This window comes from Solenopsis invicta, chromosome 5 (genome assembly GCF_016802725.1).
Source record: "Solenopsis invicta isolate M01_SB chromosome 5, UNIL_Sinv_3.0, whole genome shotgun sequence".
Taxonomy (NCBI): domain Eukaryota; kingdom Metazoa; phylum Arthropoda; class Insecta; order Hymenoptera; family Formicidae; genus Solenopsis; species Solenopsis invicta.
This window is the reverse complement of record NC_052668.1, coordinates 21358989-21384012: the sequence shown is the minus strand read 5'-3', so window position 1 is coordinate 21384012 and position 25024 is coordinate 21358989. Positions and strand designations below refer to the sequence as shown.

Genomic DNA, 25024 nt, shown 5'->3' with positions numbered 1-25024 from the left:
ACGTTTAAATAGTTTTTTGTGTGCGTTTATTTATATTAAAAGTAATGATAATGAGCATGCATAAATGGCACATAATTTATAATATCATTATTATCTGTCTTAAAAATTATTTTTAAAATATATCGTCATCGTCGTCGTCATCGTCATCGTCATCGTCCTCATCATCATAATCTTCATTATCGTCCGCATCTTCCGGAAAAAGTTCAATTTGACCCAAACCACCTCCATCCTCGGGTTTCAACAGAGCTAATCCGTTTGAACCGAATCTAAGACAATCTAAACTAACCTGTGGAAATAAACGAAATCGGACAAAATAATATAAAGTAAATTATTTATACATGATTATTTATACATAATAAGATGTGCAATTTTTTATTTGTGTTAAATTTGAAAGTATATATGTGTAGCAATGACATTCTTTATGTTTAATTCTTTAGGTTCTCAAATCTGACCTTAAACAGTGTAGTATCCTGGAATTTTCCTTCCATATTGAGACACAGATGAATATTTCTGCCTTGGAAATATATATTATAAAATTTAACGCATGCCCTGACAATCGGTAGTCTTGGAACAGGAACACATATCGGTCTAGGATTCTTTCCTATAAGGATACAACAAGGTAAATTAAGGAAGAATATAATGACTTATTTCTTTCGTTTATAAATTTTTTAATTAATTTGTTTGTATATTGAAGAAAGTCTAATAAAAAATAATAAGAATAAGCATAGATGATAGTTACTAAACGCTAATTTTACTTTTCTAATTAATTCCAAATGATTGATTATGTTATATTGGAGAACATTTACTAAATATTACATCACTACACTAAACAAAATACATTAGATAGCTATTGTTAAACTTTTTTTCGTGCTTACCAGAAACAGTCCTTGTATAAAGAACTCTGTCGTTCATCATGATTTTGGCGGTGAAGCTAAACTCATCGGGATCGTATGTGATATTCACGCAGGCTTTTTGTTTCCATGTATCATACAATATTCTTGAACAACATCCGCAGACACCACCGCTACACTGACAGGGTCTTTGTCTGGTCGCGGTGACGGTGCCGTTTTCTGAAGTTGAAGAATTCGTGGCCTGCCTCAATAGTATCTTCACTTGCTTCAGATCTTCCGGCGAACTAAAGAAACTTCCGAGTTCACCGCTAATGATTTCTCCCGTCGTTAAACTTTCGTCGTTGCTCGATTCTGGGTGCGAGCATGATTGTGCGAGGATGGTGATCAATAGCAACCAGCAGGCGGCTCTCATTTTTGCGTTCCTGATCTGGTCCAACGTTCAATCGAGACAAGAGGACATCTCCTCGAGATGTGCTTCCTTGCTGGGCGATTGAAACTCGACTGGCCGGTTAACGGACACTTTGTACTGACCCAGTTTTGCGGTGAAATTTAGGCTTGGCTCGCTCGCCCGCATTTTGTAATTGACTAGAACTTGTCATGGAGAAGCGATAGGATTCTTTGGAAATGCTGTCTCCAATATCTATGACTTCAATACGGCGAGGATGTAAAATTATTTTATCTCAGTGTGATGTAAGGTTAATTATTCGTTAAAAATAAAATTCTAATATTCTGCCCAGATATTAATAACGCAAAGTTCTCGAAAAAAATGTTGTTGAAGCAAAGCTTTATTTAATAAGACGAAGAAACATAATCTAACTTGTTATAGGTAATACTTACATACATTAAGTATTTTATTTAATAACGAGACAAACTTCGCGTATTACATGTACATTTTATATATGTATATATGTATATGTTTGTATCACAAATACATGCATGTATACAACAATAAATAAAATATATTAACTACGATGATATAATAAATACATTTACAGTATAATAATATTTTTTTATATGCATACAACATTACAATTTTACAGATATTACAGCTTCAACTGGCCGATGATATTTTCCTCCTCAAGCGTCATATTCCAAGTATGATTGTTTGGAAATTCAATTGGCTCAAAGTCCACTTGGTCATATATTTCCGGTCCGTTCACTTCTGGTTGGATCGCAAGGGGGACGTTACTACCATTTTCGGGCTTCATCCAAGCGATTCCATCCGCGCCAAGTTTTATGCAATCGAAATGCACAATCAGAAGCGGCCAAGTTGATAACACACGTATCTCGAAATCAACGCATGCATGCAGATTATTGCCGTCCACGGAGATATCGAAGATACGCACGCAGAAATTGGCGAATGGAGGATATGGCACGCAAAACACTGGTGGATTCCTAACTGTAAATTAATTTTTACATCATGCAATTAATGTACGCATAAACGTAAATTACAACAGATTCAATTTAATTAAAAGTTGAAAGCCCATTAACAATAAATTTTGCGAAAAGTTTACATAATTGATTTATAGGAATTAATTTTTTAATTTTATCGAAAAGCGGAAATGGCCGAAGAGTATCTAATATTATTTTTACCAGGAGAATACAGATAATTATCTTAAATAGAAAAATATATTATGCAAAAATTATTGAATGCTACTCACAAGATATAGGACCTGCAGCAAGAATTTCTCTCTCGTTTATTACAAGATTTAACTTGAAGGCGAGGTCTTGAGGGTAAAATATTACATTACCGCAAGCATGACGCTCAAAATTTATTCTAGTTATGTTGATACTACTGCAGCAGCTACACGTGAAATTATGATTGCAGGCGCATTCTACACCACGGAAACCAATCCCAAGAAAAGGATTACGACCGATCTTCTCCAGTGCACCGGTCAATGTCAATCCCGTGTTCGGATTGTAGAATGTCAACGGAATGTTGAGTTTGGTTACATCTGAAAGAAATAACACTTAAAGAATGTATCAAAAATGTAAAAGAATAAAGAATACGTCTTTTTCTCTGTAAAAAATTACAATTGTTTACTTTTTAAAAAAAGTAACTATATTTTACAAAGATAAGTAGAAAACAAATATAATTTATCTGAAAAAAAAACAATATGTAAATTAGTTAAATGTGGTTTGACTTTAAGTCATTCATTTTCGCGTAAGAATTGTATTTATTTTTATAATAATATATAACGCTTTACTATTAAATATAATATTGTTTTATTATTTTTGCAATATAATAATTGTATATTTGCCATCTAACAAAAATATATTTCTTGTTTATAATTTGTTACTATAATTATACAAGCAACAGAATTTAAACGGAAGTTCCACATATCTTTGAAAGTAACGTTTTTTATCTCAGCAAAAATGCACTGTTAATTTTTCTGTAAATGTTTATTATTAAACTGTTAGAAGGTAATTGTAAAAAGATTATATTTTTAGACATTTCATCGTTCTAATTACCGATATGATTATTGAAGTAATTGTTGGCAGAACTGTTCTGGAGTTCTAAGGCCAGAAGAAATACTAGAAGCCACTTAGATAACATGATCGATGTTGCTCGACCTGCACGTTACAATGCCAACGGAAGACTGACAATTGGGCACGTTGGACCAGGTATAAGACGCAGAGACGCCTGGTTCATTAATTATGCATCAACTTTCCATACAAGGTAAATAAGAATGCTCGAATAAAAATTGTCGCCATTAAGTAACGTTTTACGACGCAAAGAGTAATCGGAGACAAAGCTGTAAACCTACTTTTACTTTTGCTAAAAATATAAGACATTTGCTAATAATGTAATTCAAAAATAATTATTAAATCCATGAAAAGTTCAATAACCCAAAAATTGGAAAAAATTTATAACTTTGTAAAAATATGTAGCTCGTGGAAATTGGATTAGTTATTTTTTTGTTTTAACAAGAAAATAATAAATACACATATTTTCAAAATAAATTTTTCCATATTTTTATTTATATTTTTAGCTTTACATTCTATTTATATTTTAAAATTATAAGATGTGACATCAAGATATCAGCTCTTGATTTTTAAATTTAATAATAAGAATATATTAATTTAATATAATGTTATCTAAAATGATACATTAGACTATAATTTATTCAGGTGCTCTAACGTTTCGTTTCACATTATTTCGTCATTTAAGAAAATATTAGAGATAAGAATCTGTTTTCTTAAAGCACGTGCGTTATTATCACGACTGAATCATTACATTCAATGCTTGTTTACCTACTAGAATAAAACTTTTATCTTTAATGTGTCGTAAGACATTGTTGCTCAATATCAAATCTTATAGATCTTTATTTTTACGCACGAAGAAAGCTTAAGTAAACGATTACTGTAAAAATAAATGTAAATTAGACTTCTATTCAATAAATTGTTATTACTAATTTAAATTTGATTATAATAAAAATTTAATAATAAGAAATAAAATTAATAATTATAGGAGGCACATAATATGTAATGCAATATGTACATAACGCGTTATATTTATTTATTTATTACAGAGTCAATAAATAACTTAATAAATACATAAATCATAAATATTCATTTGCTCCTAATAAATAACGTTAAACTAATCGAGCAATTTATTATGGCTGAGGTCACAAACAATATATAAGTATAAGTCTTCCTTATAAACAGTATCATTTTAAATTCTCGTATGTTTAAGAATCTCTTCTTAGAATCTTGTTTCCGAGACATGAAAATCTTCTACGCAATTCTATTTGAGCCTCCTCTTAAGAAAGTTCTTCGACCTTCGCTGTAAAATCCCGTATCAGTCTCCACATTATTCAATAAATAAAGAATTAACTACGTAAAAAAAAACAAGATAATTGTGATAGCGACGTAAACCGCTCATTTTCCAACAATAAAATTAGTTAACAGATATTTCAAAATTAATGACCTTTTGCAACGGTTTATCGTTGTGAAACAATTGGGATATCGTGATAACACGCAACCATGATTTTAAAGCGCTATCACGAAATTACGCGCCAAGAAAAGTTGACTCTTGTAATCTTATCGTTAAAAAATAGGTTGCACTGTCACAATTATACCAATCCCGAATCTTCGACGATGCTCCGCTGATCTGAACAAAACGCTTCAAGTTTTGTTGAGCCAACGAATTCATGGCCAGATAAGAAGGAGCTTTCTTCGACTTCGAATTATCCTACTGACTGGTGCGACACTCTTTTCAAAGCCTCGTGATCTTGCTTTGACGATTTTCATTGGAATGCCTCTTCCTGGCAAGAAATTCAAGTTCGTAATCCTCATCGTCGTGCTCGTGGACGTTTGTCTGATTGGTCTTCGTGCCCTCCTTGCTTTTCTTACTTTTCCCAGTACCCATAAGAGCACTCAACATGGTATCTTCTTCCTCGTCGTCGTCGTCATCATCAATCAAATCGGCAAGGTCCTCGGCCTTTTCTTCCTCATCGTCGTCATGGTCAGCATGCTTCTCATCGTCCAGTTTATCTTCGTCCTCCTCGTCTTCGTCTTCGTCATCGTCTTTGTCATCGTCATCATCGTCGAGAATTTCGTCGTCTTCATCGTCATCGATATCTTCGTCATCATCGTCCAAAATGTCATCGTCGTCATCATCGTCTTCATCGTCCTCGTCCTTGATGGGTTTCTTCCCTGGCTTCACAGGATCATGAATAGCATTAACGCTAGCCGATGTTACTGTAGGTTTCTTTTTGTCTCCCACGACTCCCTTCTTCACTTTAATGACAGTCGACGTTTTATTGGGTTTTGTAGTATACACGATTTTGTTAGAGGGTTCCGTGATTTGTTCCTGGTTCTCGTCAGTGTTGTCTTCGGTGTTGCTCTCGAACAGTCCCGTATGTTCTTCTTCTTCTTGTTCTTCTTCTTCTTCTTCTTCTTCTTCTTCTCCTCCTCCTTCTTCTGCCTTGAACGGTTCTTGGGTGTCGTTCTCCTCATAGTTACTGTCCTGTTCGTCGGGGGAAAGGGGTAACTCATGATCCTCTAACGATGAGGGAGTCGTTGGCCGCGGTAGAATCGGTATAGTGAATTCCAGCAAAGGCGGCGCAGTGGTTATTCTATCTCTCGTTGGCTCCTCATCATCGCCAGTAAAGATATCCAGCAGAGCACTGAAGCCTAATAGGTCGTCCTCATCGTCCTCATCGTCTGATTCCTGTACTTCATCAACTGTAGAGGCATCGGGGACGGAATTCTGACTGGGACTTTCATCTTCATCGTCGTCGTCGTCATCCGCACCAAGCCCGAAAAAATCATCATCATCATCATCTTCCTCTGACGCTTCTGTCTCGACAGTCGGAAGTGGCTCGGCCGGTCGAAGTTTCAGACCATCTGGGCCAAATCTGAAATTCATAAATAAATTGCGAAATATTGCTTACGATAAAATTGTAACAAACAATTATATATTAAATCATTTTAACTTTTTTCCTTAGAAATTCTTGTATCTGTATATAAATTAGGTAAAAGAAAATTTAGATCTATTACTGTTACACTTTTACTGACAAGTACCTGAAGCAACTAACACGAAGAGTAGCTTCCAATTCGGTAGGAGACTGTAATTCCAGACCGAGGCATGCTTTAAAATGATTCTTCGCGTCACGTTGAATGGAATAAATTCTGCCACAGAAATGAGTGAAGCCACCTGGTAGCGGTACGCATACAGGCTTTGGATTCTTTCCTAAAATTCGCAATGTATGATGCATGTTGAGCTTGATATAATTCTTTTAAAATTTCTAAATAATATACCTCTGATAAGCAAAGTAAAATATCTAATCGAAACGGTTCTATTAAAGTGAGTTACCAGAGATATCTTCAGCAACGCATTTTAAGAGACGCCTCATATCTCAATATTATTTAGTTGAATTAATATATATTTTTATCTAAATTAAAGTTAATAACTTATACAATTAATTTTGTTACATTAAAAGTAACAAAAATCCAATAACTCAGTTAAAAGTTACATTTAGATTAAGTTAAGTTTAAAGTCATAATTAATTTTTTTAAAAACGTTGCTTATATTAAATTATAAATTTGTAATTTTTTTAAAAATTATATTATAAAACAATTATAATATGGATCATCAAATAAATTTAATATTTTATTTGTAAATTAAATTTATGTAAATGATAAAAAAATATTGTTTTTTATGTCGGAATGTATTCTTTCTTTTTACGTAGATAAATTTTTAACTCGAAAAAAAATTAAATTAATGAATTAAAGTTTACATTTTTTTAAAATAATTAAAGTTAAAAATTAAATGATTTGAAAATAACTAAATTAAAAGTTATTAGATTACTTTTTAATTTTATTTAACTTTGTTTAACTTTTTTAATTAGCTACTATGTATTCAACCTTGACATTATTATGGGCCATGATATCTAAAATCTGTATAGTTCAAACAAATCGAGGTCGTCAAACATGATAAAAAAAAACTGAACACACTCGACGTCAACCTCGAAAAATTATCTGTACAAATACTTTCGCTCCGTTAGACTGACACAAATTCGTCGAGTGGCGCCTGCACGTTACCGCGCGTTGACTTCGTAATCCATTTTTTCACGAACGCATACCGGAGAAATCGATCTCGCGCATACGGAACTGGTACGATAATGTGAAATTTGTCCGATGTAACGGGGCAAAAATATTTTTTTTTCTTTCAAGGAGTTATTGCGCGCATAGTTTCACGTTCTTTAAAAGGAAGTAAAAGTTTCAAGCACTATGTGCGCGTACTCGACGAGTCCCATTGACAATGACACACACACGCTGGGTGAAAGTCGGATTATAGCTTCCTGGACGTTACGCTAATATGTATCCTTCGAACGTTGATTCACACGCAATTAACACACTTTTCTCGTTAATACTGTCAACGCGCAGTACACGTGCGTGCTTTATTTTTTTGTAAAAGGCACGCGATGTTAATTGTCCACTAAACAAAGAGAAACATTGTTCTCAACGTCATTTATCAAGCCTAGTTCTTTGTATAATAGGTATTATTTCAAACTACAATTGAAAACATATTAAATAATTGAGAAATTATATTCACGAGATCTATCAATAATTATTTAATGATGTAACTTTGTGTATATGTTTAACAATGTATTTTTTTTTTTTTGTTTCGTAATATCACATAAAATTACGCTTTCAAAAGACTTGACATTCATTTAAAATTTTTTCTGTAATAAATAATTTATAAGAGATATATTGATTAGTCAGAGGAAGTGGCAAGGGGAGAAGTGTTAATCGTCACCGTTACTGATTACCGTTAACGATAGTGCTGGTTAATATGTTGTCGCCGAAGCTCAATTGAACTGCCAAATTGTCACCCTGAAGATACTGCAGCGAGGCGCATCCTAGAGTTTCAGATACAGAAATTCTTTCATCAGTAACATAATACATTCATAAAAAATATAACGTAATAAATTTTAATATGGAAAAATTTTAATATGGAAAAGTAAACTCTATTATAGACATAATATATGGCATGACACACTATATGTAACAGTTAATCAGACAAGACGTTAATGAAGATAACAAACGCATTATATGTGCGTTCCCGCATTGCACTTTCATTTTTCGAGCACAATTACGTTGCGTGATAATTACCCGGTCCTTTCAGCTGCACTAGCGGTATGTGAAAGTCCCGACAGCAATTACAGATATTCTCGTTGCAGGTGCAATATCGGTTTACGCTATCGGTTGCCTGTTTCAGCGACATTGTCGTTAAGTCTATGTCGCTCTGTTTCACGTTATTTGTGGCACGAGCCACCCGATGCAACGCCTCATTGCGATCTGCAAGCATTTTAATTTATACTTTAGATGATCTATGATTCGTATCGGAAAATTCAGGATAGAATCCTATTCATAATTTTATTTTAAAATTACAAAAAAAATTTTGTAATTAAATTGTACACAATTAAAATTAAAACTCAATGAAATATACATATAAAATTATTTAAAAGATTCTATTCTAAAATTGAACGAAAATTACAGATAGACTTTAAACAACATGATTATTACTCTTTTTATATTCATATATACGTAATCGAGTCTGTATCAAAATTTTTAAATATTCGAAATCTTCACTATTTATTTTTGCTTTCTTATTAATTATTTTCTTTTCAAATTTGTGTCTCACCAATTACTCGACCGTAAGCCGCAAAAGCCACCAACAAGAGGATCAGCAACAATTCGAAAATCGTCGACAGTCGCATCCTTCCGCTATTCTAGAAACAATGCCAAGAGTATATAATGCTGGCGTTATTATACTGTGACAAATGCTCATCTCGTATGTAATGGCACGTACGTTCTAATCTCATTCACAGTTTCTTTCAACCAATCCCGATGAAGGTGCGACAATAGAAACTATAAAAGCGTTAAAAGATTTTACGCGCGTGCCGAAACAGACATCAGAGACTACAGCAAGACTTATTTGTAATTAATGCGTTTTTCGTAATATGTATTTTTTCAATTAACATATACTTGCAAAGTAAAAGTTTTCTTAAGCCATTCAATCTCCATTAACAAACATGTCTAAAGCTTTTAGGTCTTTTTGAAATGCAATAATTTTAATTTTAGTTTTAGAAATCTCTCAGCATAGTTATTTTACATTTCACTACTTTTCAGCGACTTTTGAAATAACGCTACTCAATTTTACGCAGAGTGCGTTTAGCTTCCTATTCACAAAGAGTACATTAAAAATGAAAGACTGCGTTGGACGTGTGTTTCTTCCTTCATAATTATTTCTGCCACTTTCCGATGATTATCCCATAGTCTTTGTTGGCGAACAATAGAGACCGTTCCGCTCATCAATCGTCGAGATAGAGCGAGAAAGATAATTTTGTACCTTTCTGCCTTTCCTGATTCATTAAAACATCTCTACTAGAACCACCGCGACATTTTCATTTGTCACATAAACAATCCGTCAAGTCGTCCCAGACGCGGCTTTACGCGCGAACCGTATTCTCCTTCCGGTTACAAACGTGAGTTCCTCTCGTACGCCAGCGACCGGTTGACCCAAATCCCGGTCACGGTCAAAGGCGTGCGCGTAGGAAAGACGCTTATTCGAGAGTCTCGACTGGTAGACTTTAGTAGCACGACCGAGGAGACGCGCGCGGCTTTACGCACGGGACAAACAAACTCGTGTCACCGTTATAAAGCACGTTACATATGGTCAAGGTGATGGAACACGGTCGAGGCTATATACTTGGACGTGTCTTCCATGAGATTGATTCCTCGCGCGTCTTTGTGTCCCGTGCAGAGATCGAATCGCGGAAGTGACAGTGCGAGAAGTTTGATTCAGCACAAATGGTGATTCATGAAATTATTTCTAGGACTCGCTTTATCCATTTGCTCTTGTTACAGACTTCTTTATACAATTTTTGAGAGAAGGTAGAAAGTAGACAGTAAATATTGTAAGTGAATAATATGTGTTAATTAATTACGTGTGCCGGATCTAGATTGTATTACTTCAATTTAATATATGACGTTTAATTCTTGAATAAATTAAATATTAAATGACATGAATTTTACGTAAACTCTTACATTAATTAATGTCAAACATGTGGTTCTATTAAAGGTAACGTAGAAGCCGTTCAAAAAACGTATATTACTTTGTGAAGGAATTGTTTATATGAAGAAGCACGTCTTGTGCTTAAAGAATCAATTGCAACGTGAGGGTAATTGATTCTTTAACGAACGACTTCTCGTTTTTATCGCGGCGCGCTTTCCAGTTTCTCAAACCCGGCAAACGGACAAATTGTAGTTGACTCTACCCACCTGTGGGTCGTTGAGAAGAAATCCGAGGGGGCAGCCGTGCTCGTGCTCTCCTGTCTCCTGCACCCTACGGCTCTTTTTCCCTGACTCTTCGTCTTACGGAGGCCAATGTCCAACTGAAGATGCCGCCCAACTCCCCCCAAGGTTTCTTTAAAAGTCGGTCAGGCCACCACCACCTGTCCGCCGGGCCGCTGCTAGGATTATTAAACATTCTAATGCGCTACATTCTAATGCGCTCTAGGTAAATCAGAGGTGGCCCCACGCCAACCACGTCGCGTCGTTCGCTTCCGATTCTACGTCGTCCTTTATCGGACTACGACGCGACGGCGCGGCGTCGCCGTCGTCCCGACGACGAAAGCGGGAAGTCCACTTTTCCATCTCTCCGCGAACCGGTACCAGGCGCACGCGGCGCACACGAATGAATGAAGATTGTTCCGGATGATTCAACTCGCACGAAAATATCCGCGGGAGAGGGGAAAGTCACGCTGGTGACTTCCGACATCCTTTAATTGCATCCGGATTCCAGCAGAAAAAGCGACAAGCCGCCCCGGGGACGATCCTCGCGATACTCTTATCCGAATTTGTTTAAATTGTTATCACAAATAGTTGAATGGCATATGAAATATTCTGAAAAATATTTCAAGGCGATGTACGCGCAAAAAAATTTATCAAAGTATTAGATTTTAAAAAATGTCATCTTTCAGCGAAATTAAATCATTTACTCTCTAATATTCAGGATTTAATTTTGTGAGATTAAATTTTACATACTTCATTTTTTTTCTTATATAAGTCAATGTTTTATATTACAAATTAAAATAATAATTTAAATCTTACATATGATTTAATTCCATTTTATGGACACTGTAGGTACTAATTAATTTACAGCCGCTATAATAACGTGTGACCTACTGCCGATGAAACTATATCGATGACTCGTAGTGCATCTACAATTAGCGCAAGTGACATCAATTCTTTATTCGCATTGCACATACTAATTGCTTTGACATCCATATCATCGTTTCATATACACAGTTCCTGGTAAGCAATAAATCTCTTTGAAATCTGTCGAACACCTGTTGAAAGATAACGTATGTGAACAAAGAGAAGTATCCACACAAAAGTTTAATCGTTCTTTAGAATCTTCTTTGTTATAGTAATAATAAAATTATAATTATTATAAATATAAATTTATAATATAAACTAAAAGTTTTATATGTAATATACATATATGTATATAATTATATGCGTAATAAATTACTGCAGTTCCAATTGTTTTAGCCTCGAAAAGACTGGTAGCTTCATCCTCAATAGAAAATTAGAAATTGACGTACAGTAATGAGAGTTGACATCATTAATCGATTTATTTCAATTCCTCTAAATATTTTCTAATTTTTGTGTCAAACTGCGATCAACCGACACCATAAATTTGTGCCAGTCGCGAATACCACGGTTCGCGACACAAATTCTAACTGAAGACCCACTTTCGTGCGCGTCCAGTCTCTCGCGGGAGTTTCGCCGTCGTACGAGAGAAGAAAGAGAAGAGAAATATCCGGAACTCAACGAACGACACGAGTGCAGCGCGAAATTAATGCAGGTGCTCGCTCGTATGTACGTTCGTACATTCGTTCATTTGTTTGTATGTTCGTTCGTTCGCCTCCGATCGATCCGCGGAATCGTGTTTTGGCGGTTAAGGAGGGGCCTTTCTCCGGTTAGTGGGTCGAAGAAAGTAGTGGCCAGGAGTGGTTCACCTTGGTTAATATTTGTTCGTTCATTCCCCGATACTCGGCCGGGTCGCCGATAGCGATGGCATCAAGCTTATCGCGAGTAGTTGCTATCGCATCGGAACGTGATACTCCATCTCTTTAACGATACTTCGAGAGACAATAGCTTATAAATAGAAGGAAAACTTTAGTACTCAAAATTCAAATATGTTTCTAGTGAAGAGATTCTGAATTCTAACGTTTAAATGTATCTTAAACGTTAGCCAGACTTTTAACCATTATAATAAAAAATAATTGTTGTAAATATATGATAAACACTTGGATGAAAATTGTTCTCCGGCGCGGTGTTTTAAAAGCCAGAAGAATGCAAACTTGTTTAACGATAGACTCGTGCGGAAGTTAGTGTAGCACATCCCGATTTGATCCCATCGATATCCGGAAGCTATCTCGAAGATGATAATTTGATCTTCGGGGGGTTCCTAAGTCGATGAACGAGACGCGCGACCCGGAAATATGTGGGCCATTCCGATCCAGCGGGGAGCAAACGAGTTTTTACGTAACGTCGTGGGATAATCGTTGTTCGATCGGACGCTGCGTCCCGGCTTCCCTCTGCAGTTGCATCGCGTCGCGGGAGTGAAGAAATGGAAAAGAGAGGAGGATCGCGAGCGCGATCCCGACAAGTACTGCCGCACTTGTCAATGCAATTAGATCCGCAATTAAGGCGGAGTAACCACTTGTTCGTGACATTGACGTCTGGCGATGTTGACGCACGACGCTATTATTTGCGCAATTATCTAACGATCATTTCCGTGCGGCGATGATCGATGACAGAGCGATTTACGAGCGAGTCGCTTCCGATCGTCGTTCCCTCGTCTGACGTAATTCCGAAAGCTCCGGGGGAGAAATCGATTTCTTTCTTCGGCCCGACGTATTTTTGAGATTGTGACGAGAAATCGTAATCTACATTTCGTGACCTCGTCCCGTGGCTTCGTCGCCAACGCGCCACTCGATATACTATATTTCGCGCGCGTTTCTAACGCAAAAAAGGTAAATAAATAAATTTTACAAGCGAATAGAGAAAGTCGCTGTTATAACGAATCGGGCCTATTTCAGAAAGGAATGTTCCCCTTCGAGGGAGAATGTCTTTTCACTCGGCCCATTCCGCGGTCACGTCAACACACATTTCGCTCCGTTTCTCGTTTCTGATAGTCACGCGTGGCGAACCGCGCCCACGCGTCCAGAAAAAGGAAGATATCAAGAACGCGACACGCTGTGCAATCGATAGGACGGTATCGTAAGTGATTTTGCAGTTGGCGAGTCGGAGACCGTGACTTTTCTTCAAACGGTGAAAGCCGACGAGAGGATTCTCGAGTGAAAAAAAGAAGGAGAAGTACCCGCGCGTTATTAAATTAGAAAACATTCGTGCGCGAAGTAAGACGAGCCTTTTTGGGCACATTACACGTACGTGTTAGAAAGTGCTTTTTTTTGTTTGCGGAAGTTTTATGCAGGTAATCCGTACGGAAACTTAGAGAGCAAGAAGTCAGCAATGCATCGATAATTAAATTCGAAATTGGAACGTTTGGTAATCTCGCAAAGTTTACGCCGGAGATTTCAATGCATGGACGATACAATTGCACGTGTTTACCACGAGTATAATTGTGTTCAACAAAATACTAAAATAAAATATCTTCAACATGCATTTTTTATTTTATTTTTGGTACTTTAGTGCGAATGAATTTATCCATTGATAAATAAAATGACGGTCTCAACTATGGGATATTTGAAGTTGAAATAATTTAATTCCTGTAAATTTAATGTTAAAATATTTAAAAAGTTTGTTAATGTCAATGTAAATAATAAATATTATAATTTCAAATAAAACTCTTATATAAATAAAACTCTTTAAAAAACCGATTGTAAATTTTGAAAAAAATATTTAAAAATGTTCATATATAAATTCCGTTATCAACATAATTAATTTTTAATACAAGATATAATACAAATTTTAGGAAATTACAATTTATCATTTTTTTGAGTCGCGGATAAAAAATTGTGACAATGGCATTTGAATGCAATGGGATTTTACTTTGTTTCGCAACAAAGACTCAGAGTGGAAGAGCGTGAAAACACCTCGAGATACCCCACAAAGAATTTTCAAAGAGAAAAGATGTACACTTCCATTTTTTCCGCTTTCGCCAAAATTTCCAGAAAAATGCAGCGCTAGCCGTTGTATCTGAAATCTAAAGCTTTGATGATCACAAAGGAAAACCGTCTTCAAGATCATTCAGCATCGCGGATGATAATCCCCGAAGAGTAGCTCAATGCCTTCTGTCCCCCATTCGTAGCCCTATGTCGACGCGGCGCGGCGCCGACGGCCGGCGCTCGCGAGTTATTCCCCCCGAGTATCAGGCTGACGGAGGAAGGAGGTCACCCGGTCACCCAGATGAGGTTCCTTGCCCGCCGTTTGTTGCCCCCTCGTCGCGTCGCATCGCGCGCCGACGGTGGCCGGTCGGGGTGCCCCACCGACACGACGGTCCTGACCAATCCTGTCCCCTGTTTTCGTGCCGACCGCCGAACCGGTCGACGATCCGGCACCCGCGATACCGGCGCCGTGTCCAGATTTAAGCTTCTTCTTTGCCGGGCAGGATCTCCGAAGATCTCCTCACTCGCGCGTTAAGTTAACTTTGCACCATCCGTCACTCGCGCGGTCACAGCAACGCGATAGATCCTGATCCGACTGCTGCTCGACCGAGGGATCGAGCGCGATCGTTCTTCGCCGTCAAGGAAACGGCCCTGTTGAGCGAACAGTAATTTTTGGGAAACGCACACTATGGCTGTGAAGGCCACGATCCTGGTGTTGATGGTCACCCTGGTGGTCGTCGCGTCCGCTGGATTACTCGGTGAGCTATTCGGGGCAAAACACGGCGATTAAGAATGGCTGGTGCGAAAATTCGAGTTCGCGCGGGTGATCGCGACGCGCGCCGGAGATTTCAATGCGCGGATACGAACGCACGTGTTTACCAACCTCGGTGCAACGCGACGGCGCGACAGCGATTGTTGTTTCGTATCGTTCACGTGATAATCGCGATTGCAAAAAAGAGATTACGTGACTGATTACTTTCTATTTGTTTAGAACGTCTATCAGCGTTTAATTCGCTTTGCCGCGAAGTAAAGATAATTTAAATATAGTAGTTTATTATTGGTATAAATAATTTTTTACAGTGTGTTATTTGTCAAAAAATATTACTGAGTTTTATTACAGAGAGAAAAGAGCTACTTTTCTCAATGTAATATATTTAAAATTTTAATTTCTGTTACATTTTCTATTTTTAAAAAAACTAATTTTTGGATTTAGAATTACATTCGGATTAACGTTCCGTTTCAAATTAATGTAAAAGTGTTCGATGTAAGAGTGTTACGATGACAGTTTAAATTAGAAACGTTTTCTAATTTCACTTTCATCTCACGCCACTCGATTTTATACTCCCTTTGTCTCCATTGTCGATCGTCGACCTAGCCATAAAAATCTAACAAAGGATGCCCTCAAAACTGTCATTCGGCCACTCGGTCTTGACAATGCGCGAGAAAGTCCGATGGAAATCCATACATTGGCACACTTAACACCCAGGTGTAGCTCCCCGATTCATGAAGGTGGGCATGAACGTTTCAAATGTCACAGTCTGATTCGTCATTCCTCCGAGAGAGAACCCAAAGGAAACTTTTACGACGCGGCGGAGAAACGCGTAGAAATTTGGCTCCCATTTGACTTTCGATCGGCGGCGCGACTTTCGTTTCGTTCCGATTTCTCTATTCCGAGTTTCTCTGCCGCGCGCGTCCCTTATCTCACAAATACACACACGCGCGCACGCGCGCACACATACACACACATGCGTTTCCTGCTCGCAGAGACCCTACTCTCGTTACTCTCGTGGGATCTTCCGGAGGTCGAGGCGAGATCGACCACGCCGCAGTCCAAGTGCCTGTGCCAGACGTCCGGCTGTCTCTGCTGCATCGATCTGAACTTGACGGCCACGATTGATCTAGGTGGGCCGGCATGTGTCAACATCAAGCAAAAGGAACAGAATATCTCATTGAACTTGAGCTACGGCGACAATCCACTTCACAATGCTACAATAAAGATTGGCAAGTAGTCAAATCGTAATACATAGAAAAAAAAAATATCAAATATTACAATCAAATTAAAATTAATATATTTTATTTACCAATCATCATGTTTCGTACAGAAACAAAAAATATTATATTCTCTCTGGTTTATACATAATTCAATTTTTGTTTAAAGAATTGATTAATCTTAAATTTTAGTAAAGTATTTTTAATTTTTTCATTTCAGTAATTTATAATAATTACTAATTATTATGCTAAAGAGCACAATGATTGCTTTGATAAGAATAGTATTGAAAAATTTTTTATTCTTGATTTATACAGATATTGTTCTTTTCTATTTCATATTTTTTTCTTTCAACTTATAAAAATAATTATGGATTAATATAAATATATATTTTTTAAAATTAAACTATACAAAATTTCTTCATGTAAACAAATTATGTCTGCTTAACGTTATATAATTTTATTGTAATATTTAAATATGCAATAACTTGCAACTTAAATTATTTGAATAAACTTATGCGTTAAATTGACAAAAGTTTAATTAAAAAAAATAATATAAGTTTAAATATTTAAAAATTTTTCTATTTATACATTTCATGTTCCGATTTGTGTTTATTACAATGTCTTTGCTTTTTTTTATCAAATAAATGACAAACTGATTAGATTAAATTTGTCATCGTCGAATTTATATTCTTGCAGCAAACGCGGTCAACAAACCGACATGCATGAACCTGTTGTCAGATCTGGCGCAGATTTGTGCGCGATTTACATCGGTGAAACAATCTGATGTCGGTGGCTACGATGGCTGCATGGTAATCGAGCCGGCTTTGTTGGGCGCGCCGCAAGCCACGTACCACATAGGGTGCTTCAACTTTTATCAGGGTGTTCGACAAGTAGAAGTCTCCGCGTAGGTATCTTTGCGATCTAGTTAAAAACGTTTGCGAAATACGAAAAAAATCTCTTACTTTTTTTTCCTAATATTTCCTCGCAGCATCACGGAGACGACGGAGCCCGCCAACAACGCAGACGAAGAGGATGATACCCTGAACACCGACGAACTGATTGCCGCGGTGTCCGCCAGCGCCGAGCAGGGTATCGCGTTGTTCACTCAATGGCTGGGTCTCAACTTGAATCCAAAGCTGAATCTCACGAGCAAGGAGAACGGACAATCATCGGAGGACCATCATCAACAGCAAATGACGAATAATGGAAGAACATTGGAACCACCGACTGACGTGTCTTCAAGATTTGCTCGCAACATGGGTGATATCATTCAGAACGAGAAGAGTGACGAGCGCTTCAAGCAGCTGTTGAGCGCCCAAGACAATGTCCTGAAAGGTTCAGCGACTATCGGGCAGTCCCAAGGCGCGGAGACCACGTTTGTTTATTCCAGGCCAAGCGATGTAATGACCGAGAAAAACGCGACCGAAGAAACCAAGAGGAAGCTCGAAGCGGAGGCTGTGGTGCCGCTACATCGAGTCGTGGTGCCGAAGGAATCTAGAAGAGGGGGACGGGCGTACAACATTCATCAGCACGTCAACGAGATCTGAGCTACGTCGTGTAGTCGGTGCTTCGTGCAGGAGACCGCTGCCGACTCCTTCCTTTAGAACTAGAGTGCCGCACGTAGACTACACTCATACGTATGCACGCGGAGCTGGGCGATGGAGAGAAGATTTCATCGTTTCGTTCGATCATCTCACTCGTCATAGGGTGACACATAACTGCGGTAATTCAATCTTCGCGATCAGTAAAGATCGTGATTCTCGATAATATCACGGAGCTCTGACAATGCTGTAAATCAGTATCATTTCAATTTACGGTAGCAAAATAAGATTATATCTTAGCATCGTAATTCAATCTTTGATAGCATCTCCGTCTTTCGATAGTAGCACAATTACTGTCATCATATCCATATCGTTTTTATACTGCACTATAGCACACGAGAAATCAAATTTTCTTAATTTTAATATAAAGCTATATAAAGTTTATTGATAATTGTTTGTTGATAATTTTAACAACTATTTATAGAATGTGTGAAGAGATAATTTCCACAAGCTTTATTTATAGATTACTAAACTATAAAGTTTTGTTATTATAATAATCAGTTTGCTGCTCCCAAAATGTCGAATTTTATTATTTATGAAAAAAGATGGCTAACATAGTGACACTAAATTGTAAGTCAAGTATACAAAATATACAATATACATTGTATATTTCTTCATTTTTCTTGGCTTAAAATTAATATTTATAAATCAGTAATCATTTATTAGTATTTAACAAAAGTGCATTCTAAGGTAAAAATATGAAAAATCTAGAGATTTAAGCTATCATATTAAATTTAAACTTTAATATTTTGCAAGCTACGCAAAGTATTATTTCAGTAAATTTTGTAAAACGATTCATAGAACTTGAAGCTATTCAGAGAGACACCGATTTAATATTTTGGAAGTAAAAACCAAGAATTCTACATAACAAGGAATTCACAGTGCAAAAACATATTATAAACACTGTATTAATTCAAATAAAAAATATTTTGAATAAATTTTATATATACACACATTATCAAAAATAATGCATCCTTCATTTATAAAATCCGACATTTTGACTACACAAACCCAATAATTTTAATTATCAACAAAATATACATCGACAAGCGTTATTCCGATTTATTTTATAATTATTTATACTCGCTCAGCTCCTCCAGTATGATCTCCCGCGATTGTGATCAATGTTTACTCTCGATTTCACTTCGAAATCGTTCCTTCTTGCGCGACGATGTACTAATTCTTCGATAATTACTCACAAGATTTTGACTAAACGTACGATTGATTTCTACGTTTTACTGGAAACTTAGTTGATCAGTTGCTAACTAACTACAAGCGATTTACTTACTTTAAAATTAAAATAAAGATTCGACGACAATTAGTTCTAAGAAATCAGGAGTTGTTCATCAACTAGCTTAGGCATTTTCATCGTGCGTATTTTGCGTTTCTTATTTTTCAAGCCCATCGACACTATAATAAATTCAGAGAAAATACAACGACAGTTTGATATCATCCGTGTACATACAAAGGTACTAAATAGTGAACGAAATAGGCTATACAACTGTCGTAAGGATATGCAATTATTCCGCATGTGACATGGAAATAATAAATAAAAAAATAAAATATTCATCATTCTTCATGTTTGTCTTGATCGTCGACTTAAAGTTCCCCTTTTCCTCTCCTCCTCCTCCTTTTTTTATCTCTTCTATTAATTTCTGTACTTTTCATCGGGCGTGGGTAGGGCAGAGAGGAACTTGAAAGCGGTCACGCTTCGAGTTTAGGTGCGAACATTTCGTGGTTTTCAGTGGTGCTATGTCGATATTACGGTTCTCTTCCATACTATGTGCAGGAGCAGAGAGAAACCTGAGAGGCGCCATGCCAGCGTTTTTCCAATCTCTGTCCGGTTGGTACTCTTTTCAATCTATATGGTTGACGTATTTTTTCCATTACTTTCCAGTTTCAGATAAATGTTATAGAGCATAAAATGGTCATCTCCTGATTATACCAGTTCGACCTCGAGGAATATCGTCGAGGCTAGGTGGAAGATAAAAAAAATTTTAAAAAAAATGTCATATTTTTTATTACACAATCTAATAGCTGGTTTCAAGAGCTGTTCAAATAATAAAGTTATTTTTTCTTTATTACTTTCCTTTTTTCCATTTTTTCTTTATTACTAAGTTATTGCGTTTAACTCCGTAGCACTCCACAGCACACTGTAGCACTCCGTAGCACTCCGTAACATTTCGCGAAATATATAAGTTTTACATAAAAGTGTTTCAGATAAAAGTTATAAGGCATGAAATAGTCTATCTACTGATGATACCAGTGATCTTGAGGGACATCGCCTAGGCTAGGTGGAGGACAAATAAATTTTTATAAAAATTTGTCTATGTTCACCCGGACATAGATTGAAAAAAAATACGTCAACCGGACATAATTTAAACAATACGTTTACAGAACATAGATTAAAATAAAATACGTCAAACGGACATAGATTGAAAGAAATACGTCAACGTAGTATAAAATGTTTCTTTAAATAACGATTGCTTTATTATTAAAGAACCAAATTTTCTCCGTTACTATTAAATACCTTTTTTAAGTAAAAATAAATATGCAAAATATGGGTATAATTGTATTGATGTGTATTAATGTTAAATTTAATCAAAATAATTCAGACTATAATAAATGAAAAATTACGCGAACATAGACGTAATTAATCATTTGTGCAGACACGTATTAGATTTTATCGACGGCAAAATGGATGTTAGTACGAACAACACCTGACAACAATACGGGTGTTTCGGATCGTTATAAGAAAAAAGCCAGCGAGGCCCGTCTCAGGTTCCTCTCTGCTTTACATTTTAGTTTCGTCAAGATAGCTAGAACGAAATATCGCATCGTGTGCCATTAGCTTTACTTGGAGCATCTTTACTCAGCTTTACCTGAATTCTACGTACATAATAGCAGAGGGTAGCGTCAGTTGCACACGTGATGCTGTGTGATTACTTAAAAACGTACGAATAAAACAAAGTAAGTAGTGTTAATTTTTTTTTATATCTATTTCGACATACTTAAATGTATATTTATTGCATTAATAATGTATGGACAATTTTAGAATGGAAAATAGAAGCCAGGAGAGCGAGAACCCACATGAAACAGTGATATTGGTTTTCAATGAAGAGAGATTCGAAGTTAAAAAGCAAAACCTAATCGACAAAAGTCAGTATTTTGCTGCGCGTTTGTCTGGAAACTATCGAGATCATCTTCAGACGGAACTCGTTATCGACTTTGATATTCCTTTGATTTCGTTACAGGTTAGTTGATTGCAACGAAAGCAATTCTTGTTTGATTCGCCTATTCAAAAATAAAATCTTTTTGAATGGACAAATCATGTTTTTCCTATAGAAATAAATTAAGCACATTCATATTGAAAGTTGTTTGTATAGTAATCCAGTTGCATATAGTAATCCATGTATATTCCTATATAAGAATCCATATGGAATGATATAATAAGTTTGTTCTTTTTCCATATCTTATAACTGAACTCGCATGATTTATCTTTTCTCTTTTTCTTTCCAATGTGAAAAGAAGAAGAGGGAAGATGAACCGTACAAGTTCAGTTCTGAGATATGAAAAAAGAACAAACCTAATATTTCTTGTAGACATTTGTACTAAAAATTGTAATTTGCGCTTATTTTTACATACAAATTTAAGAAGAAAATCCTATGTAGAAATTTTCATATAATTTTTCTTATAGCCTATATGATTTGCTACATATGTACGTATAGAAAAACGGTCTAAGCTGTAGTCGCCAATGTTTGATGTCAAAGATCGAACGGGAAACTCCGTGATAATCCATAAATTCTGCGTTAATAAATGTGATGATAGAACAGTTTAATAAATTTCAAAAAGAAGAAACACATATATTTAAGATGTATCTTTCATTATTAAATATAAAGTTACAGTTCTTATTGATTCTTACATATGCAAAGCATAAAACTAAAAATAACTTTTTTGTGTTACTTTAAATATGATATATCAAATAATAATATTGTTACATATATGTTGATAAAATATAGCCAGAATTCTACTTTACATAATAATATATAAAGTGGCTACTAATAATAAATAATGCGCACGTGCACAACGTAAACTTTGTAGCAGTTAAGAACTAATATACGCATAACATGAACTTATAGTCGCAACCTTTTCGATAAAATAAATATAATTATATGTAAATTGTTTTATTGTACAACTAAATTATTAAAATAATAATTTTATAGGATTTCATTGATTGGATAAGCAATGATGACGAAAATGATATATCGGCAAAAATGATAAATTACAATACTAAAGAATTTGATTGTATCCTTGATCTGTTGAAGTTAAGTTGTATATTTGTAGCAGATAACTTAGAAAATATTGTAACCGACTGGCTTGAAAATAATATATCACCAAAACATGCAATTGACATTTGGTTACTATCACAAGAATTGAATATTAATACGCTACGAGATTGTTCTTTGGCTGTTTGTTTAGACCGTTTTGATGAACTGCCACTCACATCAATTTACGAATTGTCGAAGGAAAATCTTCTAAAGTTAATCGGAAACATTAATATAAGATCTTCAACGTCTTATTTAAGTGACATTGCACAAAAATGGATGAAACATCATGACGTAAGTATATTATCTTTGAAAACTTTAGTAATAGTTGTCGTAGTAATGGGAGCAAGTGGGACTATATCAGTTCTTATACGTCACTTCGATTTAAAGAGTTTCTTTGTAACTCTTATTAAAATGTGTGTTCAAATTCGCGAACTGTCATTTATCACATGTCTCTAGTTTTTATACAGAACTAAATACAAGACATGTATTTTGTATTATTTTTGAAATTATATTACTTTTGAAATAAGATTTTAAAAGTAAAGTAATATAACCTTGGAAATAACCTAAGGCAAAAATTATATTTTAATACATTTAATATTCTACGTATAATAAAATTACTCTGTTTTTGTAGGATTTTACAATTCCTTTAGATATCATAAAAAATAAAGAAACAAAAATTTTACATAGTGTTATATCGTACGATAGAACACTAAAGAGTGATGAAATTAACAGTGAGCAATTTATTTATTGCTGGGATGGTAAAGAATTTTTTGAACTTACCTCATTCAAATATCCCAAAAATATTATTGATGCTAGTACTGGAAAAAATGCATTAAAAGGAATGCAGATTATTTGCAGAAGTATGCAATCTGTTTTTTTTTTTGTTGTTTTTTTTATATATAAAGTAAAAATGTTGTTTATTGATTAAATATGTTTTTTTTTTTTTAGGATACGATTTATATCTTTGTGGTGGAGAATTTGGAATTGGTTCGGGAAAGTTTAACACATATGTGTGGCGTTATTCTTTGATATCTAAGAAATGGTATTTGGAGACAGTGTAAGTATCACACCGCTTAAGTAGATAATTGTTATGTTACCTGTTAAAATAATCTTTACAAATATTTCAGTATGCCAACTAAGAGAAGGCACATGATTGCTGCGTTTGTGAAAAACAAATTAGTACTTATGGGTGGTGTGGGACAGTATCGAGAAAAACTGGATAGTGTTGACATCTATGATATCTACACAGGTAATTTGAATATGCAACTACATAATGCATATTTTATTGATATAATATGCAAGACACAATAATTAACTTTAGTATAATAATTCTGAACAAAGATTATTACATATAATTTTTCACGTATAGATTATATCTTACGATTGCGTCTTATAATTATTATTTATGAATTTGGCCTTGAAATTACTTTTAACATTATAAATAGATAGTATTTTATTATAATAATTTTTGCTCTTGTATTTGAATGTAAAGATAATATATCCGGTATATGTATATTGTAGATGCCAAATGCAAAAATATCTGTAGATTTTATCATTGTTTCTGAACATTAGTATTATTTTGATAATACAGGTGAATGGGTGCTGGAATGTACGAAAATACCTCGTCAATTTGTCAGTGTTCCTCAACATTTTGTTTTTGATGAGAAAGTAATCGTATATATTTTTGATATGACTCTCTATATTTATTCTCCTGATAAAAATGCATGGGACATGGAATTAGATTTTATTACCCAATTAAATAATGGATTAATAACGTGTAGGACTATGCCATGTTACTTTGGTAATTATTATAATTTATGCATTATATGGGTGTGAAAAAAATTTTAACTCACATTATTACGTTTTGCAGATATAAATTATAATGAAAACGATTATAAAGGTACTTTAATTTTAAAAATTGTCACGGAGGTATACAACAAAGAAGATAATCTTAAAACAGACTGTTCATTGCCAATTTGTTATAATGGCATTTGCCCATGCCATAAAGCGCATATAATACATCAAAATCATTTCGATATGATTTACATCCATAAACGAATAGACCCATACAAGATGTCATTGAATCCAATACTATTATGTACAAGTTTTAAAACTAAACCTGAAATGATACAGTTTCAAGATATTCCCATACAAGAATGCCATCAAAATAAGATTCTTTCGTGTTACACGGACGTACGTTATAATCATCTAATGCATCCAGCTCAGCTGCACACGACGAACCTGGATCACGCTTAATTTGTGTAAAAACTTTCCAGCCTATTTGTCTTGACACATTTTGATGATAACAATTTCAAAGTTGCCGGCATGTTGCTGGCTGTCTAAAGTTATGAAGGTATCAATTTGCCAACAAACGCGGACTGCTACAATTCTGATAACAACACATAGGTAATATATTTGCGAGCAGTATGCCAGCAACAAACATGATGCTATTTCACGTTGTTTTGTAATAATTATTACAAATGCCGAATAATATTTAATAATTGTATAAATTTTACTATGTATAAGTGTTTGTAAATATATGTGATTTTTATGTAAAACATAGATGAACATTTTCCGTTGTCTTTTCTTCTTTTACGATA

At 35.3% G+C, this 25024-nt stretch overlaps 5 protein-coding genes and 1 long non-coding RNA gene across 7 annotated transcripts; 3 read left to right on the top strand and 3 right to left on the bottom strand.

Annotated features, from left to right (window-relative positions):
• Positions 1–9: 9 nt before the first annotated feature.
• On the bottom strand, positions 10–1318 carry LOC105195142. Its single transcript, XM_011160406.3, has 3 exons — positions 876–1318; positions 453–601; positions 10–286 (listed from the first exon to the last, which is right to left on the bottom strand). Exons 1-3 carry the CDS (start codon positions 1261–1263, stop codon positions 113–115), a joined length of 711 nt encoding a protein of 236 aa, XP_011158708.1. The 5' UTR covers positions 1264–1318; the 3' UTR covers positions 10–112.
• A 255-nt stretch (positions 1319–1573) lies between these two features.
• LOC120357796 lies at positions 1574–2817 on the top strand. Its single transcript, XR_005574804.1, has 3 exons — positions 1574–1677; positions 1892–2585; positions 2680–2817. It is a non-coding gene; the product is annotated as an uncharacterized LOC120357796 (long non-coding RNA).
• Positions 1671–3601, bottom strand: LOC105195304. Its single transcript, XM_039449331.1, has 3 exons — positions 3324–3601; positions 2513–2806; positions 1671–2250 (listed from the first exon to the last, which is right to left on the bottom strand). The coding sequence occupies exons 1-3, from the start codon at positions 3406–3408 to the stop codon at positions 1895–1897; spliced, it is 735 nt and encodes a 244-aa protein (XP_039305265.1). The 5' UTR covers positions 3409–3601; the 3' UTR covers positions 1671–1894.
• Positions 3602–4350: 749 nt separating this feature from the next.
• On the bottom strand, positions 4351–10827 carry LOC105195141 (protein PFC0760c). 2 transcript variants are annotated; one of them, XM_039449329.1, is made up of 6 exons: positions 10647–10827; positions 9007–9089; positions 8475–8660; positions 8132–8221; positions 6381–6549; positions 4351–6214 (listed from the first exon to the last, which is right to left on the bottom strand). In XM_039449329.1, exons 2-6 carry the CDS (start codon positions 9080–9082, stop codon positions 5071–5073), a joined length of 1665 nt encoding a protein of 554 aa, XP_039305263.1. In that variant the 5' UTR covers positions 9083–9089; positions 10647–10827; the 3' UTR covers positions 4351–5070. The 2 variants fall into 2 exon arrangements, with proteins under 2 accessions (XP_039305263.1, XP_011158706.1); XM_011160404.3 differs by having other exon boundaries at positions 9007–9094; positions 10647–10826.
• A 4104-nt stretch (positions 10828–14931) lies between these two features.
• LOC105195140 lies at positions 14932–19673 on the top strand. The gene is made up of 4 exons (XM_011160403.2): positions 14932–15264; positions 16271–16507; positions 17192–17399; positions 17484–19673. Exons 1-4 carry the CDS (start codon positions 15195–15197, stop codon positions 18040–18042), a joined length of 1074 nt encoding a protein of 357 aa, XP_011158705.2. The 5' UTR covers positions 14932–15194; the 3' UTR covers positions 18043–19673.
• A 1147-nt stretch (positions 19674–20820) lies between these two features.
• LOC105195139 lies at positions 20821–24996 on the top strand. The gene is made up of 8 exons (XM_011160402.3): positions 20821–21066; positions 21152–21350; positions 22320–22715; positions 23056–23284; positions 23373–23481; positions 23552–23673; positions 24016–24225; positions 24295–24996. The coding sequence occupies exons 2-8, from the start codon at positions 21153–21155 to the stop codon at positions 24678–24680; spliced, it is 1650 nt and encodes a 549-aa protein (XP_011158704.2). The 5' UTR covers positions 20821–21066; position 21152; the 3' UTR covers positions 24681–24996.
• The last annotated feature ends 28 nt before the right edge of the window (positions 24997–25024 follow it).